General features: G+C 44.0%; 3 protein-coding genes across 4 annotated transcripts in view; 1 reads left to right on the top strand and 2 right to left on the bottom strand.

Annotated features, from left to right (window-relative positions):
• Positions 1–1,808: 1,808 nt before the first annotated feature.
• On the bottom strand, positions 1,809–2,357 carry LOC108617268 (uncharacterized). The gene is made up of 2 exons (XM_018012996.2): positions 2,240–2,357; positions 1,809–2,176 (listed from the first exon to the last, which is right to left on the bottom strand). Exons 1-2 carry the CDS (start codon positions 2,243–2,245, stop codon positions 1,901–1,903), a joined length of 282 nt encoding a protein of 93 aa, XP_017868485.2. The 5' UTR covers positions 2,246–2,357; the 3' UTR covers positions 1,809–1,900.
• Positions 2,358–3,745: 1,388 nt separating this feature from the next.
• On the top strand, positions 3,746–8,949 carry LOC108615031 (RNA polymerase-associated protein CTR9 homolog). Its single transcript, XM_018009262.2, has 5 exons — positions 3,746–4,002; positions 4,100–5,664; positions 5,720–5,936; positions 6,003–6,460; positions 6,526–8,949. Exons 1-5 carry the CDS (start codon positions 3,853–3,855, stop codon positions 8,714–8,716), a joined length of 4,581 nt encoding a protein of 1,526 aa, XP_017864751.2. The 5' UTR covers positions 3,746–3,852; the 3' UTR covers positions 8,717–8,949.
• side-V (sidestep V) overlaps positions 8,946–18,237 on the bottom strand; it is a 54,080-nt gene continuing 44,788 nt past the window's right edge. For both annotated transcript variants that reach the window (XM_018012995.2, XM_089469547.1), the window contains 8 exons: positions 17,964–18,115; positions 17,698–17,905; positions 16,957–17,087; positions 16,728–16,881; positions 15,896–16,639; positions 14,506–14,805; positions 13,956–14,353; positions 8,946–11,992 (listed from right to left, as the gene is read on the bottom strand). In XM_018012995.2, the coding sequence (XP_017868484.1) occupies positions 11,420–11,992; positions 13,956–14,353; positions 14,506–14,805; positions 15,896–16,639; positions 16,728–16,881; positions 16,957–17,087; positions 17,698–17,905; positions 17,964–18,115 (2,660 nt within the window). In that variant the 3' untranslated portion in view covers positions 8,946–11,419. The remainder of the gene's footprint in view (positions 11,993–13,955; positions 14,354–14,505; positions 14,806–15,895; positions 16,640–16,727; positions 16,882–16,956; positions 17,088–17,697; positions 17,906–17,963; positions 18,116–18,237) is intronic.

Raw genomic sequence — 18,237 nt, 5'->3', positions numbered from 1 at the left:
CGGACAGGGCTATATCGACTCAGCTCGTCACGCTGATCAAGAATATATATACTTTGTGGGGTCTGCCACGCCTCCTTCTGCCCGTTACATACTTTTTCACAAAACCATTATACCCTGATTTCCCATTTTCAATGGGTTCAGGGTATAAAAAAAGAAGAGTAATCATTTGAATAGTTGTAAATTTGAGGTAGTATACACCAAAACATTTAATTGAAAAAAATAAAATAAATAAATAAATTAAAAATAAGTAAATATACATATACTTTTTTGACGTCAAGGTGTTTCAGAGGGAAAGTAATTGAATGCAAATTCGGTATACATAGATGCAGATTGAATTTATTATAATGGAAAGTGTATTTTTAAAATTAGTTAGAATTATCATTAACGACTCTTTTCAATAATATTTATTATAATGGGCATAAATCGAACAACTATTTCCTTGATGACTCCAATTTGAAATGTATAAATTAGGTAACACACACACGGGAAAAATAATTGAAAAATATAGTCACATTAGAAAAGCTAATTACAATATTGCTTAGAGTAAGTATTCAAACCAGTTTGGGAAGAAGAGGAAATGCTGCACGGCTACAGCAAACCTAAAGTCGAATGCAATGTCTGCTGATGACGGACCCGGAAGCTTATTGATATGACTATGCAGACAACCTGCTTTCATTTTCTGTGATCTAATAAATATCCGCATACATCAAAGTCTATTTTCGAGCATTCGTAACAAGATTGTGCTATAATGTGCGAGTGTGTGTGTGTGTGTGTGTGTAGGCGCTTTGAAGTGCTGCTGGCAACTGTTGCCAAAGTTTTGCCAGCCAAAGTTCCGCCGTGTTCGCATCCCGGAATACGCGCTGTAGTTGTGTTGTCTGTTCGGCGTGATTTTTCGACATGCCGACACTTGTTTTTGGTCTAAGTGATTTAGGTAAAAGTTTTCGGGCTCTGCCCTGCCCCCGCCCGCTCTGCGCAGCGGAAATGTATCGCTGAGCGAGAGCAAAACTTTTGCTGTACATAATCGTTGCTCGTCCCGCCGGAAGTGAATCAAAAGAAACAGTTTACAAAATTCTGTTTCTACTGAATGAATTTTTGAGAAACTTTGCCCGCCAGCCTCGAATCGCAGCGGGCTCAGCCACTGGCCGTGTCTGAATCGTTGCATAATTCGGTGGCACTTGGCCGGCAGTTAGCACCGCTCAAGTGAGCTAAAATCAATAAGCAATTGTTTACCGAGATGATTAGCTATGCTACACACACACACACACACACACGCACACACGCACACACTGTCTCCCTCTCGCTCATTCTCCCTCTCTTTCGCCGACTGTTTGCCAAGCGTTTACGTGTGGATTATGTGACGACTAACGGTTAGCATTTCACGTGAGCTGGAATGTGTGCACGTTTCACACTTGCGATGGGGGAGAGGGAAGGGGAAGGGTGTTGCTCCACAGCTGCTGCTCCCCAGTCCGGTCATAATTCATTTGCATAACATTAACTGCTGCCAGGATGCACGAACATGCAACGACGCCGCTCGAGCGGGTCCCTCGAAAGTGTAAAGTGGGCTAACAACTGGGCTTAAATAAAATATGTATGCCAACGAATTATCCACAGACCGTTTAAATATGTAGATAGTGAGCTTTGCTCGCCTTGTCGTTACTATCTTAGTGCGCGCACATCATTTATATGCAACAATTTTGGGGCAGCGTAATTGACTTCATATTTTTACTCATAATATTCATGGAGCTGCTGGAGTGATCCTTCCAGCCACTGACACTCGGGTCGAATCCAAATGAAACCTTTTGTCAATCTTCATTTCAGCTCAATTTATTTATACACTCTGACCTAACTTTAATTTCCATGCGACTTAGTGGGGCGTTCGATGCTTGTTCTCTTGATTGATTCACTTCTTGAGGAGGGTGGAGACCACAGCGGGCGCCGCATAGGTGGAGACCACAGCGGGCGCAGCATAGGCGGAGTAGACAGATGGCGACACATACGAGGCGGAGTACACGGAGGGAGCGGCTGCGTAGGTGGTGTAGGCACGTGGCACGGCGGCCGAGTAGACGGCAGGTGCGGCTGCATAGGTCACGGCAGGTGCAGCGGCGGCGTAGGTGGCAACGGGCGCCACAAGATGGGCCTGGGCCACGGCGACGAAGAGAGCCAAGCAAATGAGGAACTACAAAGGCAATAGAGCCATAGGTAAACAGAGCTATCTGCAGAGCTGATGGATGGAACTTACTTTCATGTTGATTTTGATTGTTTTTGGCGGTGTTCGACGAACGTTGGAAGTTGGTTGACTGGTGCTGGTCCACGGACAGACTGCTCCATTTATACTCGCCGTTGAGCCAGAACAAGTTCTGCGGACACGGATGTGAATTGGTAGCGCCGTGGACATTAATCCGGCATATCGAATGGATTAGCTTTGCTCGCCTCGCCACCTAATGGATATTTATTTTTAGGCCCTACAATTGACAATTGCGCCAGAAATGTGTCGGGGGCGGGGGGCTGGGTCTTATTGTTTTCGATTTCAGTTGAGCGGTGACAAGCAATATTGCCAGACGCGAATCAAGGTGTAAAGGGCAATCAGTATAAAATAATGATACACGCATGTACCCATATAAATCGCTGGGTATCTGCACAACTGGAAGTCGCCATGTAATTTGCGTCATAAACTCCATGTTTACAAACAATTGTAGCGTTTGGCATTGACATTCACCGACTCGGACGACAGGTGTTGAAAACCACTTAATGAGCGCTCTTTTGTTGTACTTACTTCGAAATATAACAGAGATTGAGATATCGATCATTCTGATTGCCGTTTAACTATGCAATTCATAGCAAGAGCTACTGGAGTGCCGCATGAAACTGTCTTTCGATAAAAAGCTCCATGTACATATGTATATACTTAAAGTAATTTTAAATGCAATTACTAAGTGAAACTTTGCTAGTTTGCTACAGTAATTGATATGCTGGGAAAAGAGAGAGATACATGGTATATACTGTGTTAATAAATTGAGCAGAATTGTCATACTGGGTGATACTCTGAAGTCAACTCCCATTTTATGCTCTTTCTACAAAGCAATTTTAGTTGGCTTTTAAGGCTAATGTTAAGGAATTGGAATGGCCCCAGGCCATTACGGCACCTCAATTTAAGGCCAATACATAATTAGTTATTAACATATGTAACTTAAATATCGATTGTAGACGCTTAAGAAGTAGAAATTTAATTCAAATGCATAAATTTTAAAATCTAAGTATAAGAAATCGGATCACAATGAATATTAAAAATCTCAGAACGTAGTTTGCCAATAAGAGATGAGTTTAGTGGAGAGAGCACATGGTAATTGAAGTATCGATAGACTAGCAGCAAGGCATCGATATATACCATAGTGCTATTCCCTCTAAACTCAACTACTTTCTTATTGGCATACTGTTATGTTAAATCACTGACCAGTGGTTAAATAAAACAATACATAAAATAGCGCTTGTTATCGATTTAGACCCATGTGCTATCGAAGGATTATGTTATGCTTCTACTGTGGCTTACACGAATTCACATTTAAAATTTCAAATGGGATTATTATTATATATTATATATTTGAATATATTTTGCATAATATATATGCCAATAAAATATATAGTTGAGGCATATCATCTTAAACTTTTCAATATAGCAAAACTATTCTGTTCGCATTTGTCTCCGATTCACGCATCCATTTTAGTGGAATACCCCTCCAGTTATCATTGTCAACTGACAACTGTCCCTTTGATATCGATACGACTCTGGTAGCTTTTGAAGTTCCAGTCTCTTTAATAGAACTTTTCAAAGCGTGCACAACAATTGTGTTCGTAATGCAGAATAGAAAGCTTACAAAAAGTGATTACTATCAATCGCGAACGGAAAGGAACGATAGAGATAACTCATTCATGGGCAATGCCGATGAAGCGCTCGAAATGCTAACCTCGAGGCGTGCCAAGCTGCGCGATTGGATACAAAGAGCTGTAAGTAGATATCACACACACACACACACATACATACATATACATATGTATGTACATTTATGCAACTCACTCTGCATTCTGACACTCCCCATGGCAGTGGACGCACTACAACCAAAATCAGATTGACGGGTTTGTGCTGCTGCTGGAGAATTCGATTACGCGCGGGCTGAAGGGCTATCCCGGGTATGAGGCAGATCTGCTAAGAACTCACGCTATGCTGACCGCCCATTACTTTCGCATGGCTTGTAACGAGGTGGGCCAGCGCAGCTCCGATTGGCAGGAGAAGGTCTTGGACCAGCTGCAGATCATTGACGCAATGAATATAGAGTCCAATGAGATTCCGTACCTGCTGTCTCGCGGCTTTGCGCTGATGCTGGTTGATGGCTGTCTTCCGGAAGTGCAGATGCAGTTCGTATCCGTGCTGCGCCAGTCGCCATACAATGTGCCCGCGCTGCTGGGCCTCGGCTGCCTGGCGTACAATCGTCAGGAGTACCGCTCGGCCCTGGGCTACTTCAAGAGTGTGCTGTCGCATCACCCAGACGGGCCGGCCGATGTGCGCCTGGGCATGGGCCACTGCTTCCTAAAGATGGGCGACCTGGACAGGGCCCGGCGAGCCTTCGAGCTGGCCGTGGAGAGCAACGAGCGCTGCATAAATGCGCTGATAAGCATTGCCCAGCTGAAGCTCAACGAGCGCCAGCGCGAGGCCAACGTGGAGGCGACGAAGCTGCTATGTACTGTCTTTGAGCTGAACAATCGGCATCCCGTCGTGCTCACCTGGCTGTCGTGCCACCTGTACTATACGCGCAACTATGAGAAGCTGCGGACGGCGGCGGGCAATGCCTTTTTGATTACCGATGATCCGGATCTGAGGGCCCAGAACTGTTACCACATTGCGCGCAGCTTTCACGCGACGAAGGAATACGATCGCGCCTTCGACTTCTATGGCAAGGCCGTGAGGTTCCAGCCGAACTTTTCGCCGCCACACCTGGGCGTCGCCCAGATATACGTGCGTCGCGGGCAGCTGTACTTGGCGGAGCTCTCGCTGCGCTCCTTGCTCAAGATGATGCCCGAGAATACGGAGGCGCTGCGCATGCTGGGTGCGATCTACACCCAGTCCGCCGAGCCCACTAAGCTGGACAAGGCCGTTCAGCTATTCCAGAGCGCGCTGGACCACGGCGGACGGGAGGACTGCGACACATGGCTGGCTCTAGGCGAGGCCTACGAGCGCAAACAGCAGTGGCAGCCGGCCATTGACGCCTATGAGGAGGCCATCAGCATCTACCAGCGTACGCACGGTAAGGACAAGGATATACCCCTCCCTTGGCTTAATAATTTGGCTGCGCTGCAGCAGCACGCCGGGCTGCCAGAGGCGGCGCTTATTACACTGGATAAGGCAATTAGGGAGCTACCAAAGAACCCGAACTCGGAGCATAGCGAGAGCAATTTGCTGACCGTAAGGTTCAATAGGGCGCGCGTGCTGGAGGATCTGGGCTTGGTGATCCAGGCAGAGAACAGCTACAAGCAACTAATCATTGAGTACCCCAACTATTACGACAGCTACCTGCGATTGGGCGTGATGGCCAACAAGTGCAATAAAGCAGACATGGCAGTGCACTACTTCACTGCGGTGCTTCGTCTGGAAGCCGATCACATAGTAGCGAGGTAAGTGCTAAGCCGTCTTTACTTTCGTTGTGATAAACCAGTCAACTCTTTGTAGGACGTTTCTGGCCAACTTGTATGCTAGGCATGGCGCTCTATCGCAGGCCATGTGCAGCTACAGTCTGATCATGCGTCGACAAGCCAATGCCGCTGTTTCCAGCACGCTCGTCGCCGTGGGTAACGTGTGCTTGCTCAAGGGGACGCGGGCAACTGCCAGTGACGAAGCGGATATGGCTTTACAGTACAACCAGAATGCTCTGCAGATGTTCTGCAAGGTGAGTGGATCGAGGTTGTCATTAGACCCAAAGTATTTCTCTATTTAAGCGTGTATTGCGATTCAGGCCATCGAGAAGAATAAACGTAATCTGTGGGCGGCTAATGGCTTGGGCGTGGCTATGAGTCAACTCAGCCACTTGTCAGTTGCAGAGACAATCTTCAAGCAGGTTGCTGAGTCTAGCTCACTCTGCTCGAATGCAATCTTGAACTGGGCACACGTAGCCTTGGACTTGAAACACTACTCGGACGCAGTAGAGATCTATAGGAAGTGCCTAAAGGACGTCCTGCCCGCTAACAGTGTGAAGGAAATGCAAATGCTAGCCTCTGCTCTCTATCAGAGCGAGCAGTTCGATGAGGCCAAGATGATTCTGTGCCAGGCACGGCGTGCGGCACCCCATAATCCGAATATAATCTTTAATTTGGGATTAGTCATAAAGCAGGCTATTCGGAGCACATTTGATACCATCCAAACTGATCTCACTGAACTGCAAAAAGCCGAGCAGAACATCAGCATCGCCCTGAGGTTGGTTTTACACTTAATTTACTTACTTTCCTTTAATGATTCTAAATGATCTTTTCTTTTTAAAGATTCTTTCAATACCTAAGCCAAGGAAAAGAGGAATTGAAATCAGCTAGAAAGCAATCTAAGAAGTGTACCAAGCTTCAACAAAGAATTGTAGAAGAACTTCAGAATCTACGTGAACAGGAAGAACTAAGCAAGAAGCAAGAGCGCCGTAAGGCTAGGAAAAATAAGGAAAAGGAAACTGAAAAGGAAGGCCACAACGAAGAGCCACGAAGAATTCATGAAGAGAACCCAACACAAGTTGATGAGCCGAATGAGAACCCAACTGTGGACACTGAATACTCTAAGAAAAAGCGGTCGAAAAAACGGCGTAATTCGAGCAGAGATGTTGATGAGCTGCAAAACTTAGAGCTGGAGGAATCCAAGAGTAAGAAAAAATACCGAAAGAAGGAAAATCAGCAAGAAATTACAGAGATACAAAGCGATGCTGATGTAGAGAAGCGGGTGGGTCCGGTAAAGTTATCTGAGCGAGATCGTATTCTCGAAAAAGACCAATCCACAAAGCGGAAAGAAGAAAAAGCAAATGACGCCAATAACCTTCAGGCTGTCAAAAATGGGAATGAAACTAGTGGGGAAACCTCGCAATCGCATTCAAATAAGTCAATTGGAAAGGATGAGCTTGAACAGAAAGGAAAGGAGGAGTCACTAGATAAGAAGTCACGAAAATCAAAGCGAAAAGAGAAACATAATGATAAGCAAGACGATGGGGTGATGAAAAAACCAGAGACAGTCCACGATCCAGCTCAAGTTGAGAAGAACCCGCTCCAATTAGAGACAGATTCACTCAATTCAATAGTTACCTCAACGGAAGCACCTATAGATAGATTTGTTGCTTCGAGTGGGGAAACCATTAAAAAGCATTCTAATAATGCAGTGGATATGACTGAGCTTAAAAAGGAAGAGAAGGAGGAGTCACTAGACAAAAAGTCACGAAAAGCGAAGAGAAAAGAGAAGCAAAAGCAATTGGAAGGTGAGGAGAATAAAAAGCCGGTGACAGTCCAGGATCCAGCTGAAGTTGGGAAGAACCAGCTCCAGTTATTCAACTCAAAAGTTGCCTCAATGGAAACAACTAAGCCAGAAAGCCAAGTTGCTTCGAGTGGGAAAACCTTGAAAAATCATTCGAATAAGGCAATGAATAATGCTGAGCAGGAAGGACAAAAGGAGACACTTAATAAAAAGAAGGAGAAAATTGAAAGTGAGGAAAATAAAAGTGTAGAGAAAGTTCACCGTTTAACTCGAAATGAGGATAAACAACTTCAGGTAAACTCAATAGATGCTGTATTGGAAGCATCCCAACCCGAAAACATAGATGCTTTGAGTGGGGAAGCCCTGAAAAAGGATAAACATCAAAAACAGAAGACACAAGATAAGAGACAAACAACGGAACAGAAGCTAATCGATAAGAAAATCGAAATTGATGAGTATAGGAAACCAGAGAAGGTCCGAGGTCACGTTCAAGTTGAGAAGCTGCTTCAACCAAACACGGATATATTAAAATCAATGCCTGAATCGAAGCTACAAAATTCCGATACTTCGAGTGAGGAAACCTTAAAAAGGCATTCAAGTAAGTCAACGATGAAGGACAAACATCAAAAGGAAAGAAAGGAGGAGACACACGATAGCAAACGATCAAGAAAACACAAGCACACACAAGATAAGAAAATCGACTATGAGGAAAGTGGGAAGCCAGACAATGGCCGAGGTCCCGCTCAGGTTGAGAAGAAGCTGCTTCAGCCAGAGGCAGATGTATTAAAATCAACGGCTGAATTAGCGAAAGAACCAAAATGCGAAAACTTAGATACCTCGAGGGGGGAAGCCTTGAAAACGCATTCAAGTAAGTCAATGATGAAGGATGTACATCACAAGAAGCGAAAGGAGGAGACACAAGATAGGGGAGAAACACGAGAACAAAAGCCAACTGATAAGAAAGTCGAAAGTCAGGAAGTCCGAGGTCCAGCAAAACCAATTGATAAGAAAACTGAAAGTGACTGTAAATATCCAGAGCATGTGCGAGATCCAGCTCAAGAGAAGCAGCCAGGGATGGATATATTACAATCAATTGCTTCATTAATGGTAACACCCAAGGCAGATGCTTCAAACAAGGGGCAGAAGCACACGTCTCGGAAACGAAAAAACGATGATAAAGAGTTGGGGAATGAGAAGAAACACAAATCAGATGGAAAAGGAAAGAAATAGAGCGCATAAATGCAGGTGAATTGGAATGAGACGGAAGCATTCACTTTAAGAATCGCACTAGTTTGATTGCCCATATAGACACCACGGGCAGATTCGATTATGCAGTGAGTAGTCACTCGCTGTCAATATTTAGGGAATGGTAGTATGTGTTTTCTGCAAATGTCGTAGCACTTAACATCAGCAGAGTTTTGAATTCCCTCGAGGTAAAAATAAAAGAAATGCGCAAACATGAAGCTCTCGTACAATTTATTTGTGGACACGATATGTGACTGAGTTGTCGCAGAGGGACTGAATGGGGGGCTAGCCCCGTTGAGACTGGGTTATGTGTATGCGTATGTGTGTGTGTGTGTCTGTGTGTGGACTTACGTGTGTGTTCATTTGAATGTCAAGTCATGTTAAATAACCGCAGGACATTGGTCGCCGGCTTAAATTACGCATACTGGAGGCCACTTTGTAACTGTCAGTGTCAAACGAACCGAAGTCAAATTCAAACGCGAAAAAATATGTTCGCTCATTAATATCAATTTATGAGCTGAGACACGAAATTAGTCAAGTGACAAGTTGCGCTGCAGGATGTGGACTTCACACAGACCCACACACACACACACACACACTCACACAAATACACACAGGCATTTTCTGTCGCTGACATCTGAAGGCATACATATATGAGTTTGTGTTTAGTTTTGGGTGCTTTTTGTGGTTTGCGTCTGGGGCTTTATTGTGTTGCGTTAATTAATTCCAAAAATGTATTGCGTGTCCTGCCAAAAGGACAAATATGCACACGCGGAATCATGTCATGTGGGTCCTGTTGCGTGTGTAGACGGCGGCTATGTGTGTGTCTGTCTGTGTCATTAGCAGCGACTCTTTAAATTATGAAAAATCATATGTGTAACATGCATATATAAAGCAAATCAGCGTCAAATACCAGCCGACAGTCAAGCTCTGACAGCTTCTTAGCACAAATGCCTAAGGAATGTGCTCATAAGCTAAAAATAAATGAAGGCGCTCCATATCGAGCGACACATCAATCAGATATACAAGCCGTATCGTCATCATCCAATTAAAGTCTGCGCATTCGTGTTCAGATTTAGTTCTTTATTTATTCTTGCACATAATTCAGATTTGTTTTAATCCTCTTCATATTTAGATTTATCTTATAAAATGATAATCCAAACAAATACATGAAAGATTTCGCTTACAATTTAAATAATTGACAGACAAAAGTGTAAAACTAGGTTTAGCGACATTTCGAAATGAAAGTAAACTTGAAAATATATATATATACTTGTGTGGGAAGTTATACAGTTCACTATACAATAAATATATATTAATTAGAATTAAGTTATTTTAATTTACAATTCGAGTCACATTATTATTTGATTTCGTCCATTCAAAAAGCACTTGCAATTAATTTATTAAGATGGTTCCAAACAAATTTCTACACTTGACAAAAACTTGAAGTTTCAGAGTGTTATTTATTTAATTTCTTTTTATTTTTATTCTTAAAGAGTTGAATTTGAATAATTTTTGTTTTGGGCGGGTGGCAAATTTTTTACATACACATTGAACATTGGCGCGAGCATATGGATTTTCTTTTTTTTTTTTCATTATTTCTGTTTTTTTAATATATGTATACTATATATACTTACATATTTGATAAAGTTTCGACAACAGATGCTCCATAAAGTTCTTTCACATTTAACAAAATATTATCAGTGTTATACGAGTAACATATATCGTATGCAATATATATACATATATCTTGATTTGCGCTTAGCTTGTTTCCATTAATGTTTATCTATGTGTATATAATACGTTATCTATGCCATATAAGTCAGTAATATACTCAGGATTTGTTCATTTTCGAAAGGGGGATAGTCTTTTCGTAGATTCAATGTGACTAACTAATTTAGTTACAGACTACACGAGTTAAGTGACTATAATTAATGCTAACCTCTATGGATCTCATAGTCTTAGTCTAGTTAGTATATACAATACGGGACACATCTAAATTCTCAAAGGGTTCTTCGATATACATTCATATAGATTTTCTTCGTGTATTCATATATATATTTTCGCTATGATGTATTTGCATTTAGTTAAGTATTTGTTTAAACTAGTTTCTTGGTGAATTCACAAGCATAGCTCATTAATTTCATTGAAGTAATTTGCGCACAAAGTATCTCAAGTATACCTAGTTCAGTATCTAACTGTTTCTTGGTACATACTCGTAAGCGTAAGCTAAAACTATCAGTATTGCCTGGTTTCACCGAAATGCATATATATCGTCGTATATATATATGCCGAACTATATGCAAACTGCTCTTCGGGTAGTGGAGTAAACTATAAATGCTTCGTTCTCTTGTGGTTTACAGTTCAAGTCGAGTCCGCTCAACTTCGCTCCTAGTCGCTCTGCCCTCTTGGAAGTCTTGTAAGTTCTGTTCGCTTCGCCTCGCCTCATGCGAAATGTCTGCCGTGAGCTATATTCGAAGAGCTAGACGAAGGTGCTGGACAACTACATAACTATAATACAAAGTGGGAGTGCAGTTCTGGCCCGGGTCTGGGCAGGGCCGGGTAGTGAAGCTGAGGGGGAGGAGGATTGGTTTAGACGATGGTGGTGCGCTCGGCGCCCGATGTGGTGCACGTACTGCTCCCGCCTATGCACACGATCTGACATTTAATGTCATCTTTGGCTAACTCTCAGGAGCCCATCGTCTCGTAGTTGCTCGCGCCACCGCCGACGACTCCCATCAAGGAGCTGCCCACGCTCAGCAGCGGCGACTGTGTGCCAGCCCCGGTGCCCAGCGTGCTGTAGGCGGTCTGGGAGCGCGGCGAGGTGAGCAGCGACTGGGCAGCTCCGATGGTTATGTTGCCGCTGGTCACCGAGCTGGTCATCGCGGCCGAGACGCCGCCCAAGTGCAGGCTGCCCGGGTGCGGCAGCGTGTTGCACGTGATGCCAGCGCCAATGCTGCCGCTGTTGGTCTGCAGCGAGCCATTCGACTGGCCATTCAGCAGCGGCATGGTGCAGGTCGTGGTCGAGCCGTAGGGCGAGGTTGGCGACGTGCGTGTCTCGTACGCGGGCAAGTAGGTGGTGGCGCCTCCGTTCGGCCCACTGCTGCCGCGTCCCGGTATTCTAGTATAAATATTTGGCGGCGTTCGTGTTGACAACAGGGGCGGCGGAGCCGTGTAGACCGGGCGTTGGGCAGCTGGCGCCCTCTGTGGTGTGTTGTACAAACTAAAAGCGGGATTGGTCGTCAGCGACAGCTCTCCATACTGCAAAGAGAGCGAGAGAAAAGGAGAGAAAGAGAAAGAGAGAGAGAGAGATTGTTCGTTTAGTAACTGCTCGCTCATAAATAATTTAAATTGAAGTGCAACTTTCGTGCATGTTCAAAATTCAGATAACTAATTTTTGCATGTGTGGCTAAAAAGTTGGCAACCAGTGAAAACAACTTGAACTGCTAATGAGCTTGTTAGCCAACAGCACAAGCCGAAAACCCAAACAAGGGCAACTTTAAATGTGCTTGGCCACAGTCAAAGCAAAAACTATTTCCGAGCTCATCAAAATTTGATGCCTTGACCCCTTGCTGAATAAAAGCAACAACAATCGAGAGACACAATTGTGGCATGAACTGTCCACCTCCTCTCATTTCGTGCATGGGAATTATTAATACGAACTATAAATGAAATCCTCCTGCGGCTCATACGACACGAAACTTGCGTTATTGATGGAGCTTGACACCTTCAATTGTTTGCCATAAGTGTTTCAATATTTGAATTTTAAGTTTATGCTTAAAATAAACAAAACAATGCCGCTTATTATCAGCGTGTCAACGGACTGTTAGTATTTCGGTCTAAATAAACCCACAATCACATGTAATATTTATTTACGATCTCTGACTAATTGGTGCCAAATGTAAGCAAGCTCTTTACCCAATTTGCGTCGGCTGTCGAACAATGGCAACGCCCACGCTCTGCCAACGGCCTGCTAAATCAATACGCGTCAATAATGCGTAATAATAATTTGTGTGGTCTATGAACATGAAATCAGATATTTCTAGCTGCCCATAGAAAATGCGAGTTCTGTTGTTTACTGCTTACATCGGTTCGTGTTTCTGTTTTTCGTTTACTGAAATGAAGGTCGCATTGACGACTCTGATATCAAATTAAATTGAATCGAAGCTGTGCTGGCTGATTGTCAGGATATTGGGTTCATTTCGGCTAAATATAGACCTCAACTTGATGGGCTTTAACTGAAGGGCAGTTTAGTGGCTTCTTGCAGAAGTCAGACAGTTGGAATACCCGAAACCTGAGTAACCAATCTTTGCCATTGAATACGTATTCAGAATGGTTTATGGAGAGCACAAATATATAATAATTTAGACTGCAAATATATTTTTATATTATGTGCATATTGTTTCGCCCCAAAGTATGCAACATAAAAGTAAACTGCGAAACGTATCTGCCCCAAATTATGCTATACTTTCTTAAACTTATGATGACATTTTATTATCCCAATTATTGAGTAACCAAGCGGAAAAAGAGAAGAATTAAAAGGTGCCACCTATTGGATTTCCATAATAAATTGTTGAAGTATTTGAAAATTTTTAAAAATTGCTAGAAATATCTTTTTTATAAGCTGAATTAATTCTGTCTTAGATTTAGTTGTCTCTAATGGTAGCAGAAAGCTTGTTAAATAATATATTTATAAAACTTAATATAAATGAAACACCAAAAAATTAAAAAAAAATATATATATATATATTGTGAAATAAAACTTGTTAAATAAAATGTAAAAATTACAAAAAAAAAAAAAAAAAAAAAAAAATAATAATAATAATTAAAATAAAAAACTAAAATCAAAAGGAAAATCTTGTTAGCAAGGAAACTTGTTAATTATAATATAAAATTTACAAAATATATAAAAATTAAAGCAAAAGCTAAAAGCTTGTTAAAAATAAACATAAAAATTACAAAAAAGCCAAAATAAAATATTTGTATCAAATTTAGCCTAAGCTTTAACTAATGATTCGTCGAAAACGGCCAACCCTGTATATATATTATATTATATTATATATTTATATATTTCTATTTTTGTTTATTTTCTTTTAATAGACAAATTTGCTTGGGTAGATTTAATTTTCGAGGCAATTTCGAATGATGTTATGCATCAGAAGTCATAAACGCCAAAGGCTTGCCATGCGCTTTGGCTAATGTTAGTTTCTATGGCGGCACTCACCTGTTTGCCGAATGTGGGCGATAGCGAGGGCGGCGGTGGCGAGGCGGTGTTGATGCGCGCGGGCGGCGTGTAGAGAATGCGCTGTGATTCCATATTGAGGCGGTCGAATGCCTTCTCCTCTAGGTGGAATTCGTCCTCGCTGTTGGCCTCCTGCGGCACTACGTCCGGGTTTTTGTCCTCCAAGCTTGAATGGCTGCCCATGTTGCGGGACAGGGGCTCGGCGCTGCCCTTGTCCGCCTCTGTTGTGGTCGCATCGCCGCTCGCATGCCGCCGGCTCTGTTTGCTGCGGAATTTAATAAAGATCACAACACAAATGGCCACCAGAAAGAGTGTCGCAATGACGCCAACTAGCGCCCCCAGCAGCGGTGTCAGTTGCACCAGCACCGCAGTCGAGGAAGCTGCAACAAGAACGAGAGAGAGAGAGAGACAGAGACAGGGAGAGGGAGAGATACGTTGCATGAGTAAAACGATGCAAATGAGTGCGATGGAAAATGCCAAAAGCCCGAGCAGGTGGCTCAACTGTTGACTTATTCATGGCGCCACGTCTTACCTGTGCGCAGGAGGGGCGCCGAGAGTGTGCGTCCACGCACGCGATATGCCACCTTGCTGGAGCCCTGTGCATTGACAGCAGTTACCCGAATGTTGAACGCCGAGTCGCTGGGCAGGCGCTTCACTGTGAAGTCCGCATACTTATAGGAGGCATTGTACAGTATCTGGCGGGTGAGCTCGTCGTACACCTGGGCATGGAAATGTTGCGGAATGCCGCCATCATAGCCGGGCACGCACTGGATCTGCAACGAGTTGGCCGTCGCATTATACGCCGTGCAGTTCTTAACCGGCTCCGGCAGATCTGGCGGGGAAATGGAAAATGGAAAATTATTAATGGTAAAATAACAAGTTAATTGAGAGTGCTTAATATATTTCACTAATGACATATGAGTACATCTACATATAGAAGCATTCTATTTCAGTTAATTGTATGGAAGGAACTCCCGTTCTATGGAAGGCGGAACCCGCCTCACAGCATGTACGCCGGATATCAATTTTCTAATAAAACGTTAAAATTAGAAATCCATTTTGTAGACAGTTTTAGCCATCGGATTTGATTAGCTGTCATGGGGCGAAAATAGAATGAAACCAATAAATTTCTAGCCTGCTCCACCTTTTACCTAGTGATGGGAAATTGAATAAGCTTTAAGCTTAAATTATTCCGAATTTACGTACGTATTTTTGCACTAAATTTCGCTGCTGTGCGACTATCCGTGTTGGCCTCTTTGCAGGCCATGGTCATTGTGTATTTTAATTTAACGGCAACGGCAACGGCAACAGCCAATGGCGATAGGTAAATAAATGATGCGCCTCGCAATTTATTGCATTTGATTATCAGATTATTGGCGACACAGATTGAAGCTGGCTGCATCAACACCAGCAGCAGCAGCAGCAGCTGCAGCAGCAACATGACTGTTGGTAAACGTGGCTTTTATTGCAGCCAGGGACAGCCGGACAGCTGGACAGCTGGACACACGGACACACGGACAGCTGAACGAGCTGCTGTGCCAAACGACAAACAATTGCGACGCGTAAAATTGCCACAGCGTTGCAATATTTTCCAGCAGCAAAATGTAAATAGAGATTCACGCACCAAATGGCTGCCACTTGGCCGCGATACGTGCAACAATTAACTACTGGCCACAAGCCCAACCCCAAAAGCCAACACCAACACCAACCCCGAGCCGAGACTCAAACCAGACTCCTGTCAACCGCAGCAGCTACAATTGGGTAAACATCTTGCACGTCCGCGTGTGTTGCAATGCACGTTGCGAAATTAATTAAGAGATATTTGTTGGTTTTTCAATTTGAAGTTAACTGACTGACTGACTGACTGACTGACTGACCGATTGACCGATTGACTGGCCAGATAAGTCAGCAGAGGCACTCACCTGCTGGCTGGATGTGATACCAACAGGGCTGGCTGTGGCCCATGGGGCTGTTGGCCACGCACGAAATCGCGCCGAAGCTTTCGTAGCTCTCCACATGATAGCTGTACACATTGTTCAGCGGGGGCGCCGTTGTAGTGGTGGGCGTGGCCAGGAGCTGTCGGTGATGCTGCTGCTTGTGCAGCGCTGCCAGGCGCTTGCGCTCGGCCAGCTGTCCAGCGCTAGCCGCACTGATGTGATGGGCCCCCGCCTCGCCCGGCTGCAGCTGTGGGGCGGGCTGCTTGCGCTGGGGCTGCTTGCCGTCCACGTGGTTCTTGTGCACCATGTTCGAGTAGACCATTTGGGTGTAGGGCGGCTCCGCGTAGTCCGCATAGCTGTCGAGCTGCTGCTCATGGTCCTCCAGGTCCTGGTCGTAGTCATCCTCGAAGCGCACGGCGGCTGTCATGTCCACAATGCTGGCCACGCGCCCATGGCGACCGTGCAGCAGTCGCTGGCCGCCATGTGCGTGCTTCCGTTTGCTGCGCTGATAATATCCGCCGGAAGCGCCCGATGGCAGCTGCAGGGGCAGCGTCGCGGGCGCCAGCTGCGCCAGCACCGGCAGCTCGATGAGACTCTCCAGCGAGTTGTTGAAGTGCCACTTGTAATTTAGATTATCGAGTGGATTGGCGTCCACCTCGCAGGTAATGTTGATTGTCTGCTTGAGTGCGGCGCGTATAATCGTCGAGTCGGACTTGCACACGGGCGGATCTGCAAAGTAGGAGCAAGGGCACGAAAAGCAGTGCAGGCTTGAGTCGAGTGCTCGGTCAAGTACTGTCGGCTCGTGTCGGTCACTTACATTTGACGTCCAGGTAAACCTCGTTGCTGGACACGCTGCCCTGCAGATTGGTGGCGCGGCAGAAGTACTGGCCATGCGACGACTTCGAGATACCCTGCAGGACCAGCGTCTGATTGGAGATGATGATGCCGCGTGAAGAGTGCAGCTGCTTATCCTGGGGGCGGGAGGGGCAGGCAGGGAGATAGACATTCAGAGCATATTACTTTATTAGACTGCTAGACGGACTTACATTGTGATACCACTCGACGCGCGTTATGGCGGGATTGGCACGCACATCGCACTCGAGGTACACATCGGAGCCTTTCAGCAAGTTGTTGGCATCGAGCGGCGCGCCCAAGTTCAGGTTCACAATGGGTGCATCTTTAATGGATAGAAGAATAATGATGTAGTAAAATCTATATACAATTTTTAATTAAAAATGTAGAGATATAAAAATTATAAATTATCAATTAAGAGTTCGGGATACCCTAGTCATTTTCTACATAAAATATAATAATATAATAATCATATGTACACTAAAAATGAATTGCAAGAAAAGAAATATAGGCACTTGTATAAAAAATCCTATAAAATATATATTTTATATATTCAAGATAAACTAAATTAGATACTATATATATAAATTCTCTAAATAAAATATATATTATTTTTATTTAAAAATGACAAAATTTATTTCCCATTAAAGGTAGAAGAAAATATTTATAAAAAATATAGATACATGTTTTAAATAAAAATTATATATATTTAAAATGCTTCCATGAAAAGTAGATGAAATTTATTACTAAATAATAAAGTAAAATGTATATATATTATATATAAAATAGACCTAATTAACTTCCCATTAACTTGAAAAAATCAATAAAGATTAAAATATGTATTATGTGTATTTAAAATGGACTAAATATATCTAGCTTGGCTTGTTTATTAACATATGTAACATTTTTACTTAAAACAAAAGGTTTCAACTTACGCGTCACGTTGAGCACTCGCGAGTCCTTGAGGTAGAGGCCCATGTTGCCATTGCCCAGAGTCGTCATCACCGTGGTATCGCCTTCGTGCAGCTGCTGGGAGGTAATGCCCGAGTTGAGAGCAATGGAGCAGACAACTTGACGCTCATTGTCCTCCGGCACGGGTATGAGCATTAGCTCCGAAATGGTCGTATTGCCATCGGAGGAGGTCTGCAAGGCAAAGGGGTTCGATTAATGGCAGATAATCGGGACCTGCTGCCTGACTTACCGACTGAGAAGAGCCCTTCAGTATCTGGCCCGCCTTTGACCAGATGATATGTGGCGGCGGACGAGCCCCGATGGCTGTGCAGGTCACATGGGTGCGTGTGCCAGCGACAACGGCATGATTGAGGCCCTGCAGCAGTAGACTCAGCGGGGGCACTGTGAACAGGAGAGAACACCACACGATGGGGTTATTGTGGCTGCACAACACGGTACTTGGGGCTAAAGAGCTATTTTAATTACGCCTAATTCGCTGTTGTCTATGCACTCCAAACCACTTT

The sequence above is a fragment of the Drosophila arizonae genome, chromosome 5 (genome assembly GCF_054131065.1).
Source record: "Drosophila arizonae isolate 15081-1271.41 chromosome 5, UAZ_ARI_1.0, whole genome shotgun sequence".
NCBI lineage: Eukaryota > Metazoa > Arthropoda > Insecta > Diptera > Drosophilidae > Drosophila > Drosophila arizonae.
The sequence above is the reverse complement of the archived record's forward strand: the minus strand, read 5'-3'. Positions and strand labels throughout refer to the sequence as shown.

Bases quoted from the DNA above. Each gene is read 5' to 3' on its own strand.
- LOC108615031 (XM_018009262.2), top strand. From the start codon at position 3,853: ATGCAGAATAGAAAGCTTACAAAAAGTGATTACTATCAATCGCGAACG. The intron at 5,665-5,719 runs GTAAGTGCTAAG...AACTCTTTGTAG, and splicing joins GCCGATCACATAGTAGCGAG to GACGTTTCTGGCCAACTTGT. The intron at 5,937-6,002 runs GTGAGTGGATCG...ATTGCGATTCAG, and splicing joins CTCTGCAGATGTTCTGCAAG to GCCATCGAGAAGAATAAACG.